The sequence below is a fragment of the Drosophila sechellia genome, chromosome 2R (assembly GCF_004382195.2).
Source record: "Drosophila sechellia strain sech25 chromosome 2R, ASM438219v1, whole genome shotgun sequence".
Lineage (NCBI taxonomy): Eukaryota > Metazoa > Arthropoda > Insecta > Diptera > Drosophilidae > Drosophila > Drosophila sechellia.
Genome location: NC_045950.1, coordinates 10,000,203 through 10,022,789, shown reverse-complemented (window position 1 = coordinate 10,022,789; position 22,587 = coordinate 10,000,203). Strand labels below are relative to the sequence as shown.

The following is a 22,587-nucleotide window of genomic DNA, read 5'->3' as shown; positions in this document are numbered from 1 at the left end:
GTTAACTATTAAATGCGTATAGTTATCCATCTAATTATAAACCCTTGAATTTAGATGTGGATACCAACGAGCCGGATGAGAAGTCCCTCATCACGTACATTTCATCGCTGTACGATGTGTTCCCGGAGCCACCCTCTATCCATCCACTCTTCGACATGGAGTCACAACGTCGCGTGCACGAATACCGCGACCTGGCCCAGCAGTTCATCTACTGGTGCCGCGAGAAGACCGCCTATCTGCAGGAGCGTTCCTTCCCGCCCACGCTTATTGAGATGAAGCGTCTGCTGAGCGATCTGCAGCGTTTCCGCAGCGACGAGGTGAGCGCCCGCAAGCGCGAGAAATCCAAGCTCATTCAGATCTACAAGGAGTTGGAGCGCTACTTCGAAACAGTGGGTGAAGTCGACGTAGAGGCCGAACTGCGGCCGGATGCCATCGAGAAGGCCTGGTATCGCATGAACACGGCGCTGCAGGATCGCGAGGTTATCCTTCAGCAGGAAATTGAGCGGCTAGAACGGCTGCAACGACTGGCCGATAAGGTTCAGCGCGAGATCAAGCATGTAGATCAGAAGCTTACCGATCTAGAGACCCGAATTGGCGAGGAGGGTCGGCGCATCGAGCGACTGCATCCCGTGGACGCTAAGAGTATTGTCGAGGCGCTTGAAACCGAGATCCGGCATCTGGAGGAACCCATCCAGGACATGAACCAGGACTGCCACGTGCTCAACGAGGGTCGCTATCCCCATGTCAGTGAGCTGCACAAGAAGGTCAACAAATTGCACCAGCGTTGGGCTCAACTGCGCACCAATTTCCACACGAACCTGGTACAGAAGCTGTCCGGTTTGAAGTATCCCGTCCACGAGACCACAGTGACGCGTCAAACGCGCATGGTGGTCGAGTCCCGACAGATCGACACGAATCCCCATTTCCGCGATCTGCAGGAGCACATTGAGTGGTGCCAAAACAAGTTGGTAAGTAAAAGTTTATCATATGTCGTCTTTAATATCAACTAATCGAGTGTTTTCGTGTTGCAGAAACAATTGCTTGCCGCTGACTATGGCAGCGATCTGCCGTCGGTCAAGGAGGAACTGGATCGCCAACAGCACGAGCACAAGATCATTGATCAGTTCCACACGAAAATACTCAACGACGAACGTCAACAGACCAAGTTCTCTGGAGATGAGCTGGCTTTGTACCAGCAGCGTCTCAATCAGCTGCAGAAGGTGTATGCCGAGTTGCTTAGCACCTCGACGAAGCGTCTGTCCGATTTGGACTCGCTGCAGCACTTCCTGGGACAGGCCTCGGCGGAACTGCAGTGGCTTAACGAAAAGGAGCAGGTGGAGATTACGCGCGACTGGGCGGACAAACAACTCGATCTTCCCTCCGTGCACAGATACTATGAGGTAAGTGGAGGCCTATGCCCCAATGAATCCCCCACCTTAGAGCTAGTTTTATATATGTGTTGTGCTTCTATCCGTTTACAAGCGTGCATTTGGTAATGGCGACGAGGTAAGACCCCAGATTGGTTCATAAATACCATGAGAAATTTTCTACTGCAAAAAAAGAGCATCCAACCAAGTGCACTTATGAAATAGTTTTAGTATCGTTACTAATAAAACGTTTTTAATGACCACTACAGAACCTTATGTCCGAACTGGAGAAGCGCGAGATGCACTTTGCCACAATCCTGGATCGTGGAGAAGCACTGCTGAACCAACAGCACCCGGCCTCCAAGTGCATCGAAGCCCATCTGACAGCCCTGCAACAACAGTGGGCCTGGCTGCTGCAGCTGACACTCTGCTTGGAGGTTCATTTGAAACATGCCACGGAGTACCATCAGTTCTTTGGCGAGATCAAGGATGCCGAGCAGTGGCTGGCCAAGCGTGACGAAATACTCAACAGCAAGTTCTCACAGTCAGACTTTGGCTTGGACCAGGGTGAAACTCTACTCAGGGGAATGCAGGATCTGCGCGAGGAACTGAATGCCTTTGGCGAGACAGTGGCTACACTGCAGCGAAGGGCACAGACAGTGGTGCCTCTAAACAAGCGACGCCAGCCGGTAAATCGACAAGGACCCGTGCAGGCCATCTGTGCCTACAAACAGCAGGGTCAACTGCAGATCGAAAAGGGCGAGACTGTTACGCTCCTGGACAACTCGGGACGTGTGAAGTGGCGCGTGCGCACTGCCAAGGGTCAGGAAGGACCCATACCAGGCGCTTGCCTGCTACTTCCACCTCCTGACCAGGAGGCCATCGATGCCGCCGAACGTCTGAAGCGTCTGTTCGATCGATCCGTAGCTCTCTGGCAGAAAAAGCATCTGCGTCTGCGCCAGAACATGATCTTCGCCACCATTCGTGTGGTTAAGGGCTGGGACTTTGACCAGTTCTTGGCCATGGGTCCTGAGCAGCGCACGGCCATCCGGCGTGCCCTCAACGACGATGCCGACAAATTGCTGAGCGAGGGTGATCCAAACGATCCGCAGCTGCGACGCCTGCGCCGCGAAATGGACGAGGTCAATCGCTTGTTCGATGAGTTCGAGAAGCGTGCGCGCGCCGAAGGTGAGTGTGGGAGTACTCGGTATGGGTATCGGTATTAACAGGGGCTTTTGAAGGGTAGGAGATAGTTTTCGACTCGCTTTTCAATTGTCGGCGCTCGCCAGCTGTCCAAGACGTTTAATTGATGGAGGCTAATTGAATTTAATGCTTGTGTGTTCTCTCCGAGGCAAGTGGCAAGCAGGAAGCCAGAATGCGACTTAGTCTTGTCAAGCCTAGTCAACCATGAAGAAGCTGTTCGCAAGTGTCAAAACAAGGGGTAATCTTGTGCGCTTCGGGGATATCTAATCTATGCGATCTCACCATTTTTGTTACAATATTAATCGTTGTTTATCCCTTGCAGAGGAGAGCAAGCAGGCCAGTCGCATCTTCACCGAGGAATGCCTTGCCATCAAGAGCAAACTGGAGGACATGGCCCGTGAGCTGGATCAGATTATACTGGCTCCGTTGCCACGTGATTTGGACTCTTTGGAGCATGTGCTCGAAATTCATTCGGACTATGAGCGCAGGCTGCACCTGTTGGAGCCCGAGTTGAAGCACCTGCAGGAGACTTTCCGCACGATTGCGTTGAAGACGCCAGTGCTGAAGAAGAGCCTGGACAATCTTATGGAGCTGTGGAAGGAGCTGAACACTCAGAGTGGCCTGCACAAGGACCGCCTGAAGTTGCTTGAAGCTTCGCTGGCTGGTCTGGAAGACAATGAGCATGTGATTTCCGAGCTCGAGAACGAGCTGGCCAGGCACCAGGATCTGCCATCGACTGCTGAGGGCCTGCAGCAAGTGTTTAAGCAACTGAACCACATGCAGGACATCATTACACAACAGCAGCCGCAAATGGATAAGATGAACGATGCGGCCGATCAGCTGGGACGCATGGGAGTGCCCACCAAGGTGCTCGGCGACCTCAAGAGACTGCACTCGAACGTGGAGCGCCTGAACACGCGCTGGAGTGCGGTGTGCAACCAATTGGGTGAAAGGTAGGTTCACTGGCGCCACCTGCTCTTTCCTTTGTGTGGGTGTCGCCTCATTGGCGACCACAGATGGAGATGAACCTGCCTCTCTAACAACGTGTTACTTTGCTTTTTCAGAATGCGCTCATGCGAGACGGCTATCGGGCTTATGAAGAATCTCCAGTCGAGCGTGCAAGTGGAGGAATCATGGGTGGATGGCACCACGGAGCGACTGTCTGCCATGCCCACCGCCACTTCGGCGTACGAACTAGACGTGAGTACAACGACGCTGCCCCTGTAAAAACGAGATTAGTATTTCGATAAGCGATAGTCTCTAGCTCTAGATCTACATACATAGATCCTTGTACAGTTTTTCCGAGTCTTAGCTGTTCCTTAGGGTCTCTGCCAAAGATCTCGATCTCCCTCCGCAGGCCAAACACAAAGTATATATACATAGCCTATAAATGGAAACCGTAGTAGCCATTGACCCGCGTCCAATGTAGTTTGCTCCCAAAGTTGTTGCTCCTATTTTATTGTTGGGATAAAACCAGCCGGTGTTGGACACGTATCCGTACTCCTATATATTTATATATATTTTATATGTGTTTATCTATTTTGTATTTTGTTTTTGTACTACATTTCCATTTGTTAACTGTCCCCAAAAGCAGAGAGCAAATCTCCAGTCCCTCGTCCGTATTCCAGCAGTAGTTCCTTGTCTAATCTAACAGCAGTCTTTGACATGTAGTGCTGGCCACCACGCACATAAGCATACCACATGTACATATATATACACAGCAGACGGTCCTCCAAATGTGGCCAAATCGACCACCTACACAACAATACCCATATAAGTAATCTTTAGCAATATTCCCCCGTCCCACAACACTGTAAATTGATACCAAATTTGTGTAGTAGTTTTGAAACTTACCTACTTTTATGTTTGTAGTCTTGTCCCCTTAGAATTATAAGCTGCACCTATATATAGACCGATATCGAATGATATGGGCTCCTACATTATATATTTCTTCACCCAGTATTATCGTATTTGTAGTTGAAAACTAATTGTATATGTATTTTTGTCTAATTTTTGTATTTTCACCAAAACCAAAAAAAAAAAAAATTTAAACTTTCTCACACAACAATCAAATATTATCACACACTATAAAACAACACGAAACGATCAAATTATAAAAAACCAAATCGATTTAAAAATCCTGAACATATTCGAACACCAAAAATACCCCTCGAAAATCTATAGAAACTGCTCGGAGCTGCAATCGAACGAAAACCAAAAATCGAAAATGTCAACGTGGCTGGAGGACGACTTATACGCGAAGCCAAGGTAAAAATTTGAATGCCTGTTGTGGTATGATTGGTCTGATTCTGATGACGGCTGATCCATCGTAACCTGGCATCCGTGGGCTCCAGAAATCTGAAATTCGATCGCTTGTCATACGATTCGATGGACTGACTGGGTCTAGTCAATGTTGGGTTGCGATAGGTCAGTTGGTGGCCAAGTGCCAGCACTTTACGTATGAGTGTGTCGAGTGATTGTGAATATTTCGAACGAACATTGAAATCCCTACTTTTACGCAAGGAATAGACCTAAACACACCTCTTAGCTATTTCTCTACCGAATCTCCAATATATTTAATGCTTTTTAAACCAATTACCGGACTGTAAGCTGCAATTCTTAGTTATCTTGCGGGTAAAAGGTGCGTCAATAACACTTGGGTGGAACAGAAACAGCCTGACAAACAAATTTAAACACACAAACAAACAACCAAACAAGAAACCAACCAAACTTACAAAACAAACTAATTAAAAAGCAATTTTACCAAAAAGTAATTTCGTATTGATTAATCAATAAAATAAAAAGCACTAAATATATCAACAAGCCCCCCTTCTTTCCCTGCCTCCTGAAAAATAAACCAAATTTGTTTAACACACAAAATTACTAACATTTAACCGAAATTAACCAACCAACAACCAACCAATCGAACAACAATGTCAACGTGGGACCTTGAATTCCGGGAGTTAGATCTACGATAGCAAATGCCTACGCTTCGTGGACTGGCTGGTCGAGGCGCGTCCGTCGTTCTCGCCACCTCGCCGGGATCTCCGGCCGGCGGATAGCGATCCGGGCGCCACACAGTATTACAGCCAACGTCTGGACAACCTGAACACGAAGTACGACAGATTGCTGGAACAACTGTCGCAGCGTCTGAAAACTGCAATCGAAGTCAATGGCAGCGATGGTCTGGTGAGTAATCCCGGTGACCCTTTCCCCATTGAAAGGATCTTTGCGAGGTGGTGACGTCAGGGTATATTTTTCGCTTCATTTGTCTACCTCGTTAGCTGGGGTTAGGCTCGAAGTATTCAATTGTTTCGTAATCGCAAAGCGGGGTTCAAGTTCAGCAAACGAGTTTTTACGCTTTCGTTTTCTACAAGTCAAACCGAGTTTTCAAATGCAAATACGTACGTCTACTTCTCTGTGGTATCATTGTATCTCCCCCTCCTTCATCTGTGCCTGTGTCTATCTGTATCTGTATTATTGTATCTGTTAACGCTCCGAATGCCCGGCGGTTGGTATATTATTGAATTAACCTTCAGAATCGGTGCACACTGACGACGGCAGAAGCAGCCACATAATGACATCACATCAAATGGCGAATTGACCAAACATTCCGTCAATGGCTTGCCGCTATAAATCACAACTTGATTAATCTATAAAAATTTAAACTATTTAACTTTTTCTGCCATCGTGACCGTCGTTGATCGCCGCTGTCAACTGATGCAGTAATTTGTTTAATGTATCAAATTTATTTATAAATATTGCATTATGTGAGGGGAGTTTCAATAGAAAGAGTAACAAAAACGATAGACATTGTCATGTGCCTGGCCAATTAGGCAAATTGGAGACAGATTCGAAATTAATAATGACGACGCCGAATTCTATAAATATTAATGAGGCCCAGCATTCGTATGGATTCGTATATACTCGAAATTCAATGCCAGGGAACGTCATCAACGTCTTTGTCGCCATCTGTCAACTTTTCTTTTATTTTTTTGAATTCCAGTTCCCCCCTTATTTTGACTATTTTTGCTCAACTGGTTTGGGATTTGTTTATTTCCTAGCCGCTCCATCTTCAGAAATTCAATTAGGAATATTATTAACCAACCGCAAAAATACGAAAATATTTGTTAGCAAATATTTAGAAGACAATTACCAAATTGTTTAAATGCAGTTCAGATCGCCGGACATGGTGTAAACATGAGTTCAATCAACTTTTGAGGCTAATGCTGTAATAAATATCATAATTAATACTACTGTGAGAAAAGAAAAATATTCTAGGTAATTCAAAGATATATTTCTGATTTAAAAAGTATCAAAAGATTAAAAAATAAGATATAAGTTCCATCATTGTAGAATTGAACATCTTTAGCCTCAATTCCTTTCTATGTAGTTGATCCATTTCAAAGTAATCCGAATTTGTTGTTTTGGGATCTATTGAGGCTTTTCGGAGGTGTTGCCTTCGCCTCGAGTGTTGGAGTGACATCATAACTGCTCCATTACCACTTCGCCTTCAAGCCAACTTGATATGCATAGCAGGGCGGGCGCTGAAGCTCCGCTGGCTTAACTAGACTGAAAAGCGAAATAAGTTATTTAGAAGGTTAGATGGCGGCACAAACTGGTTTGATCTGTTCTTCTGATACTTTGTTCTCGACTTCCGTGTATTGTTTTCGACTTTAATTTGGAGCCAACTCCAGCAGCGACCTCCCTTCCCTTCCCCTCCCATCGCCAATTCCCCTCATTTCAGGCCTTGCCATTGTAAATGGATTGTTTATAATGTTTTGGCGCAACAGCTGGGCAATGCTCACCGAAAACTAGCCGGCATTTGTAAGCTCTCTCTCTCTCCCAATGGCAATTGTCTCTCTGAATCTCAAAAAAAGCTCGCTCTCGCTCTCCACTTGGCCAATTGATTCTCAGAGTGGCGCTGCTCCATTCAGTACCGAAAGCGACGTGGTTGTGTAACGTCGCGTATCCGCTGTGTGTGCCGACTTGCTGCCGGTGAACGAAATTTAACAAAGGCCAAAACCTTTAAAACCTCCGGTTTTTGTTGGCAACCAAAGTCTATGGAATTTGAATTCGAATCGAGCGTGTAATTATGAGTGAATAGTTGTGATAACTAACAGGGCCAATAACTTCCCAAAACTCAAATAGAGAACATTGCTCATACGCCGCATGGGCAGACATGATGTCACATATACGGCCGGATAGAAAGTGTGTCCGTGTCGTTGTCTTGGTGCCTTAAATTTCAATTAAATGCGAACCGTGTCGCATTGGTTCGCTTTTATTTTGTTAGAAGAAATTTAAATTCGCTGCCGCCATCGACCCCTCGACGTTTGAATTTGTGCCGCAAAGAGTTCTATTATAGCCCGAAATGAAGTCACTCGTCGAGTGCTTTGCAACAACTCAAATATAACCGAAACGCAAACAGAAGAGTGTGAAAACGAAAATAAAAGAAATACATTATTAATATAGCCTTGAACATGTCGCAAGAATCGGAATGTTGATATTTTCGGCCGTCTGTTTTGGTGTTAATGAAAGCGCACACACAAAAAAAAATAAAAAACGAGAAAATGAAAATCTATGACTTAAATTTCGTAGTGAGTCAGCGAGTTTAGGGTCATTATAGGTTGCATAAAACCATAAACTGCTGCACTTAAAATGGGAAGCCCGAAAAACTGTGGAAACTATTCTCCCGCTCGATTACTAGCTGACTAGCGTGAATTATGACTTCCTATCAACAAGAGGATCGCGGGAGTGTCAGGGCTGGCGCTTATCTAATCTATGAGGTGCAATCCATCAGAGCTGATGTGGTGCTTGGAATTGAGCGATCGGTTTACCAGGAAATGCCACCCGGAATGCCGGTGGAAGAGTATTTGTTAGTTCGCCCAGCTTGTATGCACTTTCCCTTTGATTTTATCGATTAAACTAGATGCCTTCGTATGCCTTCTATATATACTTCGTTGCATATATATATTTTTTTAGCGCCATTCTAACGATAAATCAGGAATGAAAGCGAGCGTTTTGGGGTCTATGCCTCCACTGAAGCACAAGGGAGGCGCCTATTTTCATAGTGCCACAAAGGCGAGGTCCAATTGCAGGCGGCTGCATGCTGCACGCTCTCGTTGGAGCTTTTCCTCTCTCGTCTGTGCTCTCTTACCCCCATTTAAAGCCGGCACAACGTGGCGTATTAGTCATGTTATCAGTGTCAAGCGCATCTCAGCCGATTAGGGCCAAGAATCTGTTTAATCTGCTCGCTTATGAAACGCAGATTCATAGGGCATTATTTTGTGCTTTAGTTCAGCTTTAGTTGTTCGTTTTGCGGGCGCTCGACAAACTTGTTTCAGTTTCATTTATAATCAAATATTCGCCACTCTGATGACATCATTGTTCTCGTACTCGTATATTAACTGTCCAAATGTGTGTCGGTGTGTGTTTTGTTAATTATAATTTATTTGTTGCTTTTACCAACTCTAGGGCAACCTTGAAAATCAGCAGCAGCAACAGCAGATTAGTTGTTTATTTTGAAAATGCAAATCATAAGTCGTTGATCACTTTGTAGATTCGCCATTCAATGACTTCATTTGCAGCCCTCTTTTGCAAAGATGTATGTATGACGTCAATGCAATTTCAAGTTGGGGCTACGACCTGCAGCCATATGTCAGTCATTTGCCATTGAATCCACTCTCTCTGGCAAATGGTCAATAAAGATAAAAATTAAATTACCAGATCCCTTCGATAAGACGCACTCCGGATCCCCAACTCTTTCCGGGTAATCACTTACCCTATTTATTATGGTTGGGACCTCTTGAGAGAGTTTGCACTACATATTTGCAGAGCGATTGAGGCCTTCTCCGTCATATAGCGTCATTTCTATTTTCATAAAGCCTTTGAGATTGCTTTTTGTGTGCGTTTTTTCCTTTTTTTTTTTTGTTTTCACTTAACTATACATATGTGCTTCGTGTGATTTGTGTTCGTCGGTGCGCGGCTGATAAAAATGTATCCTTGTGTGCGACTGAAAGAACTGAATCTAGTGAATGAATTAAGCGAATCAACAAACAGAGTAGTATAGGACGGTTTCAAGGGCCGATTAATACTAAAAAGTCCAGTGACGGCTACCGTACAATTGTAGTGTTCATGTCTTTTGACAATATTGGAAGTATTTTTAGTTGCTTTATCGCCGGTGACTTTATCATACGGCCATATCAAATCACGCTCACGCATGCCATAAACATTCCACCAAAAAAAGTTTGAGACTCCACGGCAACTTCATAGTGACGCGTCTGGAAACAAATCTTGACTCGTAAATTTCTAATTGCTTTTGTCACAATTAAATCTCGCGCAGTGCATTCAAGAAGCCCCTAAGTCAACGAAACAAATACCAATTGCTGACTATGACTTTGTCGAACTGAACCAAACGAAAGCCTTAGACATGCCTCAGCATAGATCGGGTCGCAAGGCGACTAAAACCAAATCCAAAACCCAAACCACGACTGTCCAAGTGGCAGAAGAAAGTGACTACGACTTTGCGTTCGAGTTTCAGGTAATACTTCATCTATCCTCCCCCATACCCTGCCGCCCAGTTGTATCCCCTCGCAAAGATTTCAACGAACCGAGTTTAACTTGCCAGTTGCCCAGTTGTTAACTTTTACTAACCGAAATTGCTTTCATTTTGGCATTTAGCAATACGCTGAGAGTCTACAGAAACCGCTCAAGACCTTTAGGGTTGACTTCAGTGCGGGCAGCGTGCCAACTGGCGATGGCTACGCTGCGCGTCAGGAGGATCTCTACACCACTACCTACAGCACCACACAGTAAGTAAATGTATCTAAGTATATAATATATAGGAAGTGGATATTATTCTCCAGAAAGAAAGAATTTTACTGCATTCCGAAATCAAAAAATGTTTCATTTAAATCAACAGTTTCATGTTATGCGATAAGAACTATTACAAATTTTGACAAAGTTATAGAACTATGAATAACCCCCTATTTATATTTCTGGTCATACATTCCTTTATTTAATCCACTTTATTTCTTCTCTAAATTTGTGTTTAAATTAAATAATAAAATTCCAATCGAATCCTTTCAGAATCAGCTCAACGAAGACAACGAAAAGCTCTACGAAGAGCGTCTACAGTAGCGATGGCTTGGACGCCGCTAGTCAGGAGGTTAGCACTGCTAGCCTGCCTCAATCGCAGATCCAATTCAACGAAATCCGAACGCTCAAGCGCTCTCAACAGCTGGGTGGCCATTCCGTGCTGGATATAGCCGGAATACGCGATCCGCGTACGGGTCGCGTACTGACCATCGGAGAAGCCATCCAGCTTCGCATTCTGGACGTGCGCACCGGCGAGATGCTAGTGGGTGATCGCCGTATCACGCTGGAACAAGCTGCCGACCAAGGACTGATCGATTTGCAACTGGCAAAGCAATTGCTTGAGCCCGGTGCCGGCCGAGATGCCAGCGGACGGGAGCTGTCGCTCCTGGAGGTTATTCAGCGCGAGATTAGCGAAGCGGAATCCGGTTACGAGACGGCCGAGAAGCGGATCAAGGTAAACAACACGGTCACCGTAGAGCCAACCTCCGGAGAGCTGGGCTCTCCCGAGAATCCACGCAACATTGCCGATGCCATTACTGCGGGGAGTGTGGACACCAAGACCGGCCTGTATCGCGTTAAATCCGGACAGACGATCAGCCTGGCGGAGGCCTACGAGCGTGGCTACCTCATCCGGCACGAGTCGGTGACAATCAAGTCGAATGCGCTGTGCCTGAGCGATGCGATTGCGCATGGCCTGGTCGATGGCGCCGGCTGGATAGCGGATCGCAACTCCGGCGACAAGTTCCGACTGGATTCGGCCATTGCCAATCAACTAATAGACGCGAGTGTGCGCGAAGTGGTGGACGCGAAACGCGATACGAAGATCACACTGCAGGAGGCACTGCAGTCGGGCGTACTCAATGCCAAAACGGGTCGGTACGTGAACGAGGTGACCAAGGAGAAGTTAACCTTCGCAGAGGCGCGCAACCGTCAGTTGATCGTGAAACCGTACACGCTAAAGGACATCTGCGATCTGAACCTGCTCGATAAACAGGCCCAGATCACGAGTCCCATGCGCCGCGAAAAGTTGAGCATTATGCAGGCCATCGAGGCCGGTGTACTGGACGGTAATTTGCTCAAGTGCATCACCAAACGTAAGGGTGAATTGGTCACCCTTCAGGAGGCCATTGCCGACGGCATTGTGTTGCCGGCCGAGTGCAAGTACCGCGACTTTATGACCGGTGAGCTGATCAGCATTCCGGAGGCGGTGGAACGCGGTCTGATTAGCTCGGTGACGCAGCGTTCGATCTTCGATATTGACGGGTTCAAGGATCTGAGGAGCAATGACTATGTAAGCTTTAATGTGGCCCTCTCGCGCGATCTTCTGCGTCGCAAGAGCACGGGCTTTGCCTTAGAGACAGGTAGGGATAGTCTGGTGCCACTCGAGGTGGCTGTTAGTGAGGGACTGGTGCGCCAGGAGGTGTACGAGATGTTTAGCCGTGGCATTGGTGTTCAGAATGCCAGTGGTAAGGAGCTTAGCGTCTTTGATTTGGTCTATCACAATCTGATTGACCCGAAGACTGGTTATCTTTTGGATCCCAAGACCGCGGAGACAGTGCCCCTGGACACCGCCATCGAGCGGAAGTTTATCACTCCCGAGGGTGCTCTCCTACTAAGTAGTTTGCTCAATATCACTTTGACCACGGAAACGGTGACGCGGACGATCAATCGTTATGTGACAATCAGGGCTGGTTCCCAGGAGCCAGTCGACAGCGTGTTGCTTACCTTTACAGAGGCAGTGCGTCAAGGTTTCATTGACGAGGAGAGGCAACTCTTCAAAGATCCCAAAACGGGCAATATTTACTCAGTGCAGCAGGCCCTCAACTATGGCTTGTTAGTTCCTGATAGCAATCAAACAGTTCCGGAGCCAACAAATAGGAAAAAAACAAAATCCACTATTACCATTGTGACCAAGCAAATCATTCCGGAAGCAGAGCCCATCAAGCTAAACACACAGCACACCAAGTACGTCGAGAAGTCGGTGGAGATTCCCATTTCCCAGGAACTAGTAAAGCCGCATCGTGTGGTCTCCGAATTTATTAACATGGAAAAGTCCAGCTATATCGAACAAAACGTAACGGAGCGTCAGATCATGGAGCTGCCCCCAGGAGGATGGCGACTAAAGGACGCCATTGAGCAGCGCCTGTTTAATCCAGATACGGGAGTATTCCATGTACAGGGCACAGATCGATTAGTTAACTTTGAGGAGTGCATCAACAAGCAGATTATTAACAATCTATCGCTCTCCGTAATTGATCCCAGCACTGGCGACAAGATCTCCGTGCAGTCAGCCTTTGAGCGTGATATCTTGGACAGTTATGGCAACTATACGAATAGCCGGAAACAGGTGCAGGGCATGCGCAGTGCCATTGACGAGGGTAAGATCATTCTGGAAACTGTCCCGACTACGAGAGGCGCCAACCAAAAGACAATTCTTCGCATCACTAAAGTAAACAACATTCCGGATGTGTTGGAGGTTTCCACGCCCCTGAAGGATGCCCCGCCCAAGTTTGTCGAGGTGCTCACCTGCCAACGAGAGCTCGCCTCTCCAGAGCCTCTGCAAATTGCGCCGGGCGCCATCTATGATCCTTCCACTGCCCTGGTAATCTTCACGCAGACTGGAGAGACTGAAAATATCTTCGATGCCGCCCGTCAGGGTCTGGTTGACGAGCACCTAATCAAAATTGTGGATCCGACAACCAAGCAACCCATTTCCGTAACCGAGGCGATAGCGCGATCTATTTACGATCCAAAGACAGCCACTATTCTTGATTCTGAGGGTCAGCCGGTGGACTTGATCACAGCAACTAAACTGGGACTATTGAGTGTGGTAGGTGCTCCATTGGTTGCCGCCGAAGGAGCCCTGAGAACTGTACGTTTCGTCACAGATCCACGAACTGGTGAGCAAATTCCAGTGGAGGTGGCATACGAGCGAGGCATTGTCTCCCGGGATCAGTTGCATCGCGGAAGGTCCTTTGACAGTGAACCGTCAACGGTCGAGGACAAAGTTGTAGTCCTCCAAAGAATGCGCAAGGTCATTCTCAAGCCGAAGGATGCTTTACGAAAGGGAATCATCGACGAGGAGACCTGTGAAATACTTGAAAACACCAGTAACTTCACTAATCCCAAAGGAGAGGTGGTTAACATAACTGAGGCGCTGAACACCGGTCTAATTGATGGACGACGTGGTCAGGTGATCGATCCCCAAAACAATAGAGTCTTAAATTTGAGGCAAGCAGTGGAACAGAAGATTATTGATTCCGAGCAGACTAACCATATTCTCATGCCGTTGGCCAAGAGCTTATCGGTGCCGCGTCTGGCAGACCAGGGATTAATTGATCCACAAACTCAGACTATTGTCCATCCGGAGAGTGGTTATCCCCTGAGCATCCATGAGGCCATAGTATGTGAGGTCTTGGATCCGCATTCAAAACTGCAAAAGCCCGAAAAATGCACCCTAGAGGAAGCGATCACTAAGGGCATTATTAATGCCGATGATTCCACATTCAGCTATAAAAACAAGACACTCAACATTACTGAAGCCATTGAAGCGAAACTTTTTGATGCTAGTTACGATCAGCAAAAATCGAAGGTGGAAATTCCGCCGGTGGGTATGATATTCCCTGTTGCTGTGGAAAAGAGCCTTGTGGAACCGTCCAAGCGAGTTGTTCTGCATCCAAGTACAAAGAAAGCACTTCCAATCAAGCAAGCCATCGAGGAAAACTTTATCATGTCCATTCCCTACTCTCCCAAGCCAGATGCAATCGAGGTGGTCACTGCCATGGAGCGAGATCTCATCGATGTAGCTGCCCAAACACTGACTGTACCGTTCACTGGTGAACGTATACCTCTACGACAAGCTATGGAAAATGGTGTTCTGGTGGTAAAGAATCTCTCAGATTTTGTGATTACCCAAAAACCCATTCCCAAAACGGAGATCATGGAGACGGTGCGTGCGGTGCACACGGTAACTACTAAAACCATTGAGCTTATGCAAGGCTACGTCCTCATTTCTAACAATGAAGTGCAGAACGTTAACACTGGCGAGGTGTGCAGCTTGGAGGAAGCTAAGGAGCTGGGAATTCTGCGCGAAGAATCCACAACTCGGGAGACAAAAGCAGCGGCCGGCGAAAGTCCGGAATCGATTGGCGCCGTTGTTACCAGTGGCGATCAAACTGTTGTTGTGGAAGAGCGCACCCAGACAGTGGTGGTTAGTTCGGATACCCGCAAGCAAGAGATGCAAGTGGTCAGCACGACGCAATCCACCAAGGACACATCCGTTCCAAGTGTAAGTGAAATCGCTACAAAGGGCAGCAAGGAGCCATCGAAGACGTTGCAAAATGTAAAAGATGCCGCCAAATTGGGTGCATTGGGCGTAATCGCAGCTCCTGTACTGGCCGGAGGCGCCATCGTAAGTGGCGTTAAAAGTCTTATCAAATCTGTGAAATCTCCCACGGAAGATGCCAAGACCACTGAAAAACCTAAGGAACCTCAAACCAGCTTCATTGAACAGGAGCGCCGTAAAGAGCTACAGCCGCAACAAGTGCCGAGTGAGGTGGATAATCTCCTCAGTGAAACGGAGAATTTCATCAGCTCTACGACTGCCAACTTTATTGCCAACGAAAAACAGCAGGATAAGCCCGATACGCTGCCACAGGAAAGCAATCTGCCCTTGGAAGTTGAATCAACAAGCACTTTGACCACCACAACAGTAACAACAATTACTACATCAAGTACAACGACGGAGACCGGAAATCTGGAGCCAGTTGTGGTAGAGGATGTCTCGACCACAGTTAAGGAGGATACAGTGGTGGTTAAGCCCAGTAAGGTGCCAGAAGATAAAACAGAGGTATCTAAAATAACTGAAACCATAACCACCGTGACTTCCAATGAAACAGATACAGTACCAGAAAAGATATTACAAGAACCAGCTTCCGAGGAGTCAGCAAAGAAGGATCCAGTGGTTACGAAAGACACAAGTTCCAGGCCAGCTGAAACGGAGACATCTCCCAAGCCTGCTCAAAAGGAACTAACTCCCGAGCCAGCCCAAAATGCAGAATTCGTTGAATCTGTTAAAAAAGATCCAACTCCTGAGCCGGATTACAAGGAGAACACTACCGAGCCAGCACAAATCACACAAAAGGAACCATCTCCTGTACCAACCAGTCAAAACGAACAATCATCTGAACCTACCTCAAAGCCAGAGCCAATGCCCAGAACCGCTAAAAAGGAGGAGATTTCTGATATTGAGCCCCCCTTCACAGCACCACTGGCTCCATTTGTTGATCAAGTGGAGGAGACCAAGATCACTGAAATTAAAACCGAAATTAAAGAGCCCGTTACAAGTTCCCAAACTATCACAACTATTACCACAACGGTAAAAACAGTCGATGAACAGCCGATAGTCGAGGGAGTAACTGAGGTCAGTAAATCTGAGAACATTGTAGATGTCCAAGTTAAGGAACCAACTGTCCATGAACCTATTAAGGTGAATGAGACGAGCGAAGATATCACCAGGACTGAGCCTACCAATGAAATAGTGCTTGAAGAAAGAGTTGTCACTGTCGAAGAGCCGACGATCACGGAAACTACTGTAACAACAACAACTATCACTACAACCATATCTTCAACCGAGGAAACCCTGCCCCAAGAGAATACAGCCACAGTAAAGGAGACGCCTTTGAATGAACCTGTGTCTTCATCCCCAGCTGAACCTACAGAGATTGAGCAGAAAACCAATGATGAACAAAAGAAGCCGGAAGAAATTGTAGACACCGAAAAGAAAACGACGGAGCCGAAGCCGGTGGAAACTATTCCAACCGAGCCAGTAAGCACAAGAGAAACAACAGTGACTGTTACCACCAAGACAACAATTGTTGATGAAGGAAAACTTCATCAACCGAGTGATCTTGAGCAAATTGTTCAACCGGATTCAACTTCGGACAAACATCAATCTCTTGTTGATTTCATTGAGCAGGAGAAGGGCACTCAGCCAGCGGAAAGTGGCAGCAAAATTTTGCAGAATGTGAAGGATGCTGCCAAGCTGGGCGCTCTGGCCATTGTAGGAGCACCAGTTCTTGCGGGCAAGGCTTTGGTAGATGCCCTAACCACAGAAAAGACAATTAAGCCAGACCCTTCCACAACACAAGTTGTGACCGAGACAGTGGGAGAACTACCAACAGAGATAGTTACCACCAGCACTGCTACATTAGTTACCAAAGTCACCACTACGACTACCACCACAACGACATCCACCAGTGAGGGCACTCCCGATGATGAAGCTCGGGACGTAGTTAAACTGCCTGCTGAATTGGTTGAGAGCTCTGTGAAGCGAGAAGTGCCCAGGACACTGGCCATTGGCGATGCCATCTCCCAAAAGTTGATTAGCCCCGACGAGTGCCAGGTGATCGTAGATGGAGAACAGCAGTCGCAGACCGTTTCCACGCTACTCAAGGAGGAGCAGCTGAGCCCAATGGACGAAGTACAGATCATCGACGACAAACTAATTGTTCTGCAGCAGGTGTCTTACCTGGTAGACGCAGACACAGAACTGACGCCTCAAAATCTGTGCGAACTCAACATCTACGATCCTGAGAATCAATACTTTATTGATCCCATTACTGGCCAGAAGATATCCTTCCATACGCTGGTATTTGACATGAATGTTTTTAACCCGGAAACTATTTTGGTGAAGAACTTTAGTACCGGCAAATACGAGACTCTTACAGCAGCCTTGGAGCGCCCACTTCTGGACAGGCATACAGGTCACATGGTGGATCCGAAGACAGGCAAGAAAATCCCATTCTTTGAGTGCGTTGACCGCCAATGGATTATCCGAGCCAATCCCGAAGAGCAAAAGCCATCGGGCATCGAGAACGTGACAATTGACACACAGACAGGACAGGTGGTGCTTGACGATGGTCGGGTTTGCTCCATTGTTGAGGCCATCAACTGTGGCAAGCTGGACATTCAGTCGATATCGGTGCGCGACCCAGTCAGCGGCGAGGTGATTCCACTGCGTATGGCAATTGAGTTGGGGGTGGTAGACATGCAGGCGGGCACAGTGATAGACATTCAGACGCTCAAAGAGATTCCCATGGAGCTGGCCTTCCAGCTGGGCTTCCTAGTGCCCGGTGCACGCAAACCCATTTCCCTGGAGGCTGCCGTACGCAAAGGTCTCTACGACCCCGAGACGGGAAAACTCTTCGACTCAGAGAGTCAAAACCAGGTCGATGTTCAGAAGTCGATTGAAATTGGTTTAGTTGACCCGAAGATCTCATTGATTGTGGATACTGTCACAAAGAAGGAAGTCAAGCTGGATTGCGCTATCGAAGATGATTTGGTGCTGCCCGCCACGGGTCAAATCAAAGACAACAAGAACAACACTCTGGTGCCTTTCGATGTAGGTGTACAACAGCGTTTGCTGAAAACCGACAACGTCACCTGGAGCCTGCCAGAGTTGCTTCAGCGCGAATACTACACGCCCAGCACGGGCAAGGTTCTTAATCCTGTCACCGGCGAGGAGATTCTTCTTCAGCAGGCCATTGAAATGGGCTTTGTGGAACTAGAAACGACTTTAGTCAAGGATGTCGATCATGATAAGATTTTGCCGGGTAAGGAGGCGGCCAAGGTGGGTCTTCTGGACACTGTTCGCGGAACACTAAGCTCGCCCAACATTAGTCTCGACGAGGCTTTCGTAAAGGGCTACCTTATAAGCACGAAAAAGCCGCTTTCCCTGGTCGATTGTCTGCTGCGTGGTCTTTACGATCCTTCGACAGCAAAGTTCACCATCGACGACAAGCAGTTGGACCTGAAGACCGCCATTGCCCAAAAGCTCATTAATCCTGAAGAGCTTGTGTTGCTTGACCCCAAGACAGAGTCTATTATTTCCATTACAGAAGCTATCGCCAAGGGTTATCTTGATCCGATTGAGGGATATGTGATTAACCCATATGCTTCTACCAAACTGTCCCTCCACGAAGCCCTGGAGAATCGCATTCTCATCCCGCCCAAGCGAAAGCGCAGCTTGCCCGATGCTGTCTACCGCGGTCTTTACGACCCCAAGACTGGTCAATTTAGCAACACGGTGACCCGCGAGAAGCTCACAACTGAACGTGCCATTCGTAGGGGCATCCTCGATCCCGATTCGACGGTCGTCAATGTGGGTTCGGGACAGATCATTCCATTTGGGGTGGCCACCGAGACTGGAATCGTGGACAGTAAGCATGGTACGGTGAGGGATGCCGATGATCACCCGATTGACTTTAAGGAAGCATTTGATCGAGGTATTTTGGTCGAAGCCAAGAAGCCTCTTCGTCTTATTGAGGCTGTGGTGAAGAATGTCTACGACGAGGTGGATGGACACTTTGTCGATCCCAAGTCGGGCGAGAAGCTGAACTTTGCCGAGGCCTTAAACACGAATTTACTGGACGAGCATAGTGTGCAGATCAGAGACTTCAAGACTGGTCTGTACAAGCAGCTGAACCTTACGCACGCTAAAGACACTGGTATTATCGATGCCCAAAATTCGAAGCTACTGTATAACAACCAGACAATGACCCTTAAGCACGCCTTTGATATTGGAATCCTAATGGATGTCAATGCGCCCATCAGCATCCAGCGAGCAATTCATCAGGGACTATTCGACGACAAGACCGGAAAGCTAAGCGATCCCAGAACTGGTCGCCAGATTACATTACTCGAAAGCATGCGCAGTTTCGTGGTTAATCCTCACCTGCCCTGCTACTTCGATGAGCAGACAGAACAGATGTACACTCTGAGCGAGACCTGTAGGAATGGCATCATTAATAGAAGGGAAGGTGTCTTCCGGGAGCCGGGAAGCAATTCGTTTGTTCCTCTGGGCGAGGCCCTAAGCCTGGGTCTCATTGTGGACATTGAGAATGCCGGTTTTGGTCTGTACGAACTATTGTCGATGGGCTTCTATGACCCATCCACACGTAAGGTTCTGCATCCAGTCACAAATCGCAAGCTTAATCTCAACGAAGCTTGCGTGGAGGATGTAGTTAGCCTGTCATCCAGCCTAGTCAAACACCACGAGACCGGCAAGTACCTTCGGTTGGGCAATGCTATCAAGGAGCAGTTAGTTGATGACTCTAGGGGTTGTTACAATCTGGGCAACGAACAATTGGATCTCCAGGCGGCTAGGGCCAAGGGTTTAATTGTTTCCAATCGTCGCCTCCTCAGCCTTGAACTCGTGTTGCGCCAACAACTTTATCGCCCCGAAACAGGCAAATTCTGCGATCCAACAACGGGTGAATATCTAGACCTAATCGAGACCATCCATTCGGGTTTCATAGACCCCGCGACTACCGTATTTAAAAACCAGCTTACTGGTAAGGAGTTATCGTTGACAGAAGCTATTGAGAATGGTGATATTGATGTGTCCAAGGGTAGAGTATTTGATCCCAAGTCTAAGTCAGCTTATAACTACGACGTGGCACTCTCGCGCGGAATCCTGGTCACCATTACTCGACCACTAACCGATCGCAATGATGTGGTGCGTCGCCAGGATAGCGTCGAACTACTAAATCAAACACCCGTGAGCGTTGTGATTAGCAAACCGCGTGAAATGTCTCTCGAGGAGGCCATTCGTTACAACATAATCGATCCCAAGACCGCGCTCGTTCGCGATTTCGATAGCTTTAAGTTCCTGCCTTACTCGGTAGCCGTGGAACGCGGTCTCGTGGACACCACCAAGCGCACACTCGTGGATCCAAAGGCACTGTACTTTGCCTTCAATCCCACTTTAATAGTTTACGTACGTGAACCGGTCACCTTTGACCAGGCGGCCGAGTCCAAGTGTCTGGACTTGCAGACCGGACTGCTGACCTATGTGCCAGCGAGTGTACCTGGATCCGCACCAGCGGCATCAGCCAGCGACGATAGCGCAAACGATTCGCTGACTGTCATCGAAACGCCCAAGGTATACACGCTTAAGGAGGCCGCCAGTGCGGGTGTGGTGGATCCCGACTCGGCCCTAGTCAAGGACTTGGCCAAGGCCAAGCTGGTCCGATTGCCAGAGGCCTTCCGAAAGGGCCTAATGGATGCCAACAAGGCGAACGTGCTCAACACCCAGACCTCGAAGCTCTGCACCCTGCAAGAGGCCTACGAAAGTGGCCTGATCTGCACGCCTAAGCGCTCATTCGGTTTGCTAGAAGCCATCACCTTTAATTTGTACAACCCAACCAATGGCTGCCTAGTTGATCCCTTCCAAATGCATCCAGACATCATCCGGCGCCGCAAGTTCACGCTGGCCGAGGCCATTGGCTCAGGTCTGGTCGATCCATCGTCGACAGTGGTGCGTGACCCCAGCACTGGGGTCATTGTCCCACTGACGGCTGCCATTAGCAGTGGGCTAATCGATGCCTCCGAGGGACGCCTGACCGACGCCAATGAGCCGAAGAACAACATCGACCTAGTGAAGGCCGCCGAGAAGGGTCTGCTCCTGCCGGCAGAACAGAGGGTAAGTCTCAGATCACTTGAGGTGTACTCTTTCAATTTCTATCAACACCGATCTCGAAACCGGAATTGCGAATGCAAGAAATTACTGAATTACTGCAAGAAATTACAGCAAAATTATTCTAATTCTAAATTAAAAGCTTTGTTCGTGGCATGTTTGGTATTGTACTATCGATATTGATTTCGATTATTTTTGAGACATTTTGATCAGCGCGCTGTCTTTCTATTTCTTTCTGTCTATCTCTGTCTCTACCTTAACCTCAAATTCTATATCATCAGACTAACCAAGATGTGAGCTTTCCACAGTGAAAAAAAAATAAGAATCATTCTGCAAATTTACTTTGCAAATCATATTTATTATTATTTTGCAAATCTCTTATATTGCAGCGCATGGCATTCAGTTTTATGTTCTATATATCGTATTTTTCGCTGAGATCGCTTTAAGTTCTCAAGCGACAGCAGCCACAAATAATGCAATCAGAGTCAGCAAGTACATCACAGATCATATCCAACAAACATGCATCCATAATTATCGTACTTCATCGATCGCGCTTTATCAAGCCGAAGAGCAATGCGTTATGTCTCATACTCCTCCGCATAAATGACGTCGGCAATAGGACACCATATGCAATACTCTATATACTCAATATTCTATCGATTTGTCTATAACACTAGCATACGAATCTCTCTTCATTCGAACTCGCACTCATCTATTTCTTGTTATTTCTTTTCCCTATATCCAATTGTATCCCAGGCAGTATATTACGTAGGATCGGATCAATTTTTAACTGACTCTAATATGCGGTTAAAAACTGATCTGACTGAGTTAGTGGGATTTTCCCGAGAATACCCCACAATTCACTAGTCTCTATTTAGCTCTTAGTTTTGGAGTAAGGTTACATATCCTTTTTCAGCCCCAATAGCCCAGGCTTTAGTTATTATTTTTTAAATCTTGTTTAAATACCAATTTTCTACCTATTTTCAGCATACATATATAAATATTTTTTACATATTATTTCGTTTGCAGTTTTAATTTGAAAAACAAACCCAAACCACAATTAACACTAACCAATATAAAAATCCAACAAAACGAAACCAAACCACAAACAAAAAAAAAACAAATCCATTAAACCGTAGTTAGTGCATACTAAAAGTAAAACAACTCGTAGTTGCTAGTCCCCAGTAGTGCTCGTTACCCAAAGTAGTGAACCTTGGTGATTGTATGTCTATATTATTGCTTTGGTTTATGTTAACTGCCTATATACTTCATTGTATCTTAATGCTTGTTATACAACCGCTTTGCCCAAGTCTTTGCTTTGCAATCTCTTCAACAAACAAATGTGTTTCTTCCAGCTATGTTTGTGTTTTATATATATTTTGTGTTCCATTTATCTATTGACATATATACGATATCTATGAAATCTCTATATGAATCCCTTTA

The 22,587-nt window shown here is 46.8% G+C and overlaps 1 protein-coding gene across 40 annotated transcripts in view; it reads left to right on the top strand.

The window, feature by feature from the left end:
• The window catches only part of LOC6609065 (microtubule-actin cross-linking factor 1), a 67,583-nt gene that overhangs the window by 26,577 nt on the left and 18,419 nt on the right, over nucleotides 1–22,587 (top strand). For 16 of the 40 annotated variants that reach the window (XR_004361266.1, XM_032714519.1, XM_032714518.1 and 13 more), the window contains 9 exons: nucleotides 55–968; nucleotides 1,032–1,400; nucleotides 1,637–2,555; nucleotides 2,893–3,523; nucleotides 3,635–3,770; nucleotides 4,755–4,838; nucleotides 5,538–5,759; nucleotides 10,251–10,381; nucleotides 10,659–21,150. Coding sequence is in view for 38 of the 40 variants with exons in the window: in XM_032714519.1 (XP_032570410.1) it covers nucleotides 55–968; nucleotides 1,032–1,400; nucleotides 1,637–2,555; nucleotides 2,893–3,523; nucleotides 3,635–3,770; nucleotides 4,755–4,838; nucleotides 5,538–5,759; nucleotides 10,251–10,381; nucleotides 10,659–21,150 (13,898 nt within the window). In the remaining 2 variants the exon portion in view is untranslated. Of the gene's footprint in view, nucleotides 1–54; nucleotides 969–1,031; nucleotides 1,401–1,636; nucleotides 2,556–2,892; nucleotides 3,524–3,634; nucleotides 3,771–4,754; nucleotides 4,839–5,537; nucleotides 5,760–7,555; nucleotides 7,660–9,912; nucleotides 10,111–10,250; nucleotides 10,382–10,658; nucleotides 21,151–22,587 lie in introns of those variants that run through there. The other 24 variants (XR_004361268.1, XM_032714534.1, XM_032714529.1 and 21 more) reach the window with 6 other exon arrangements.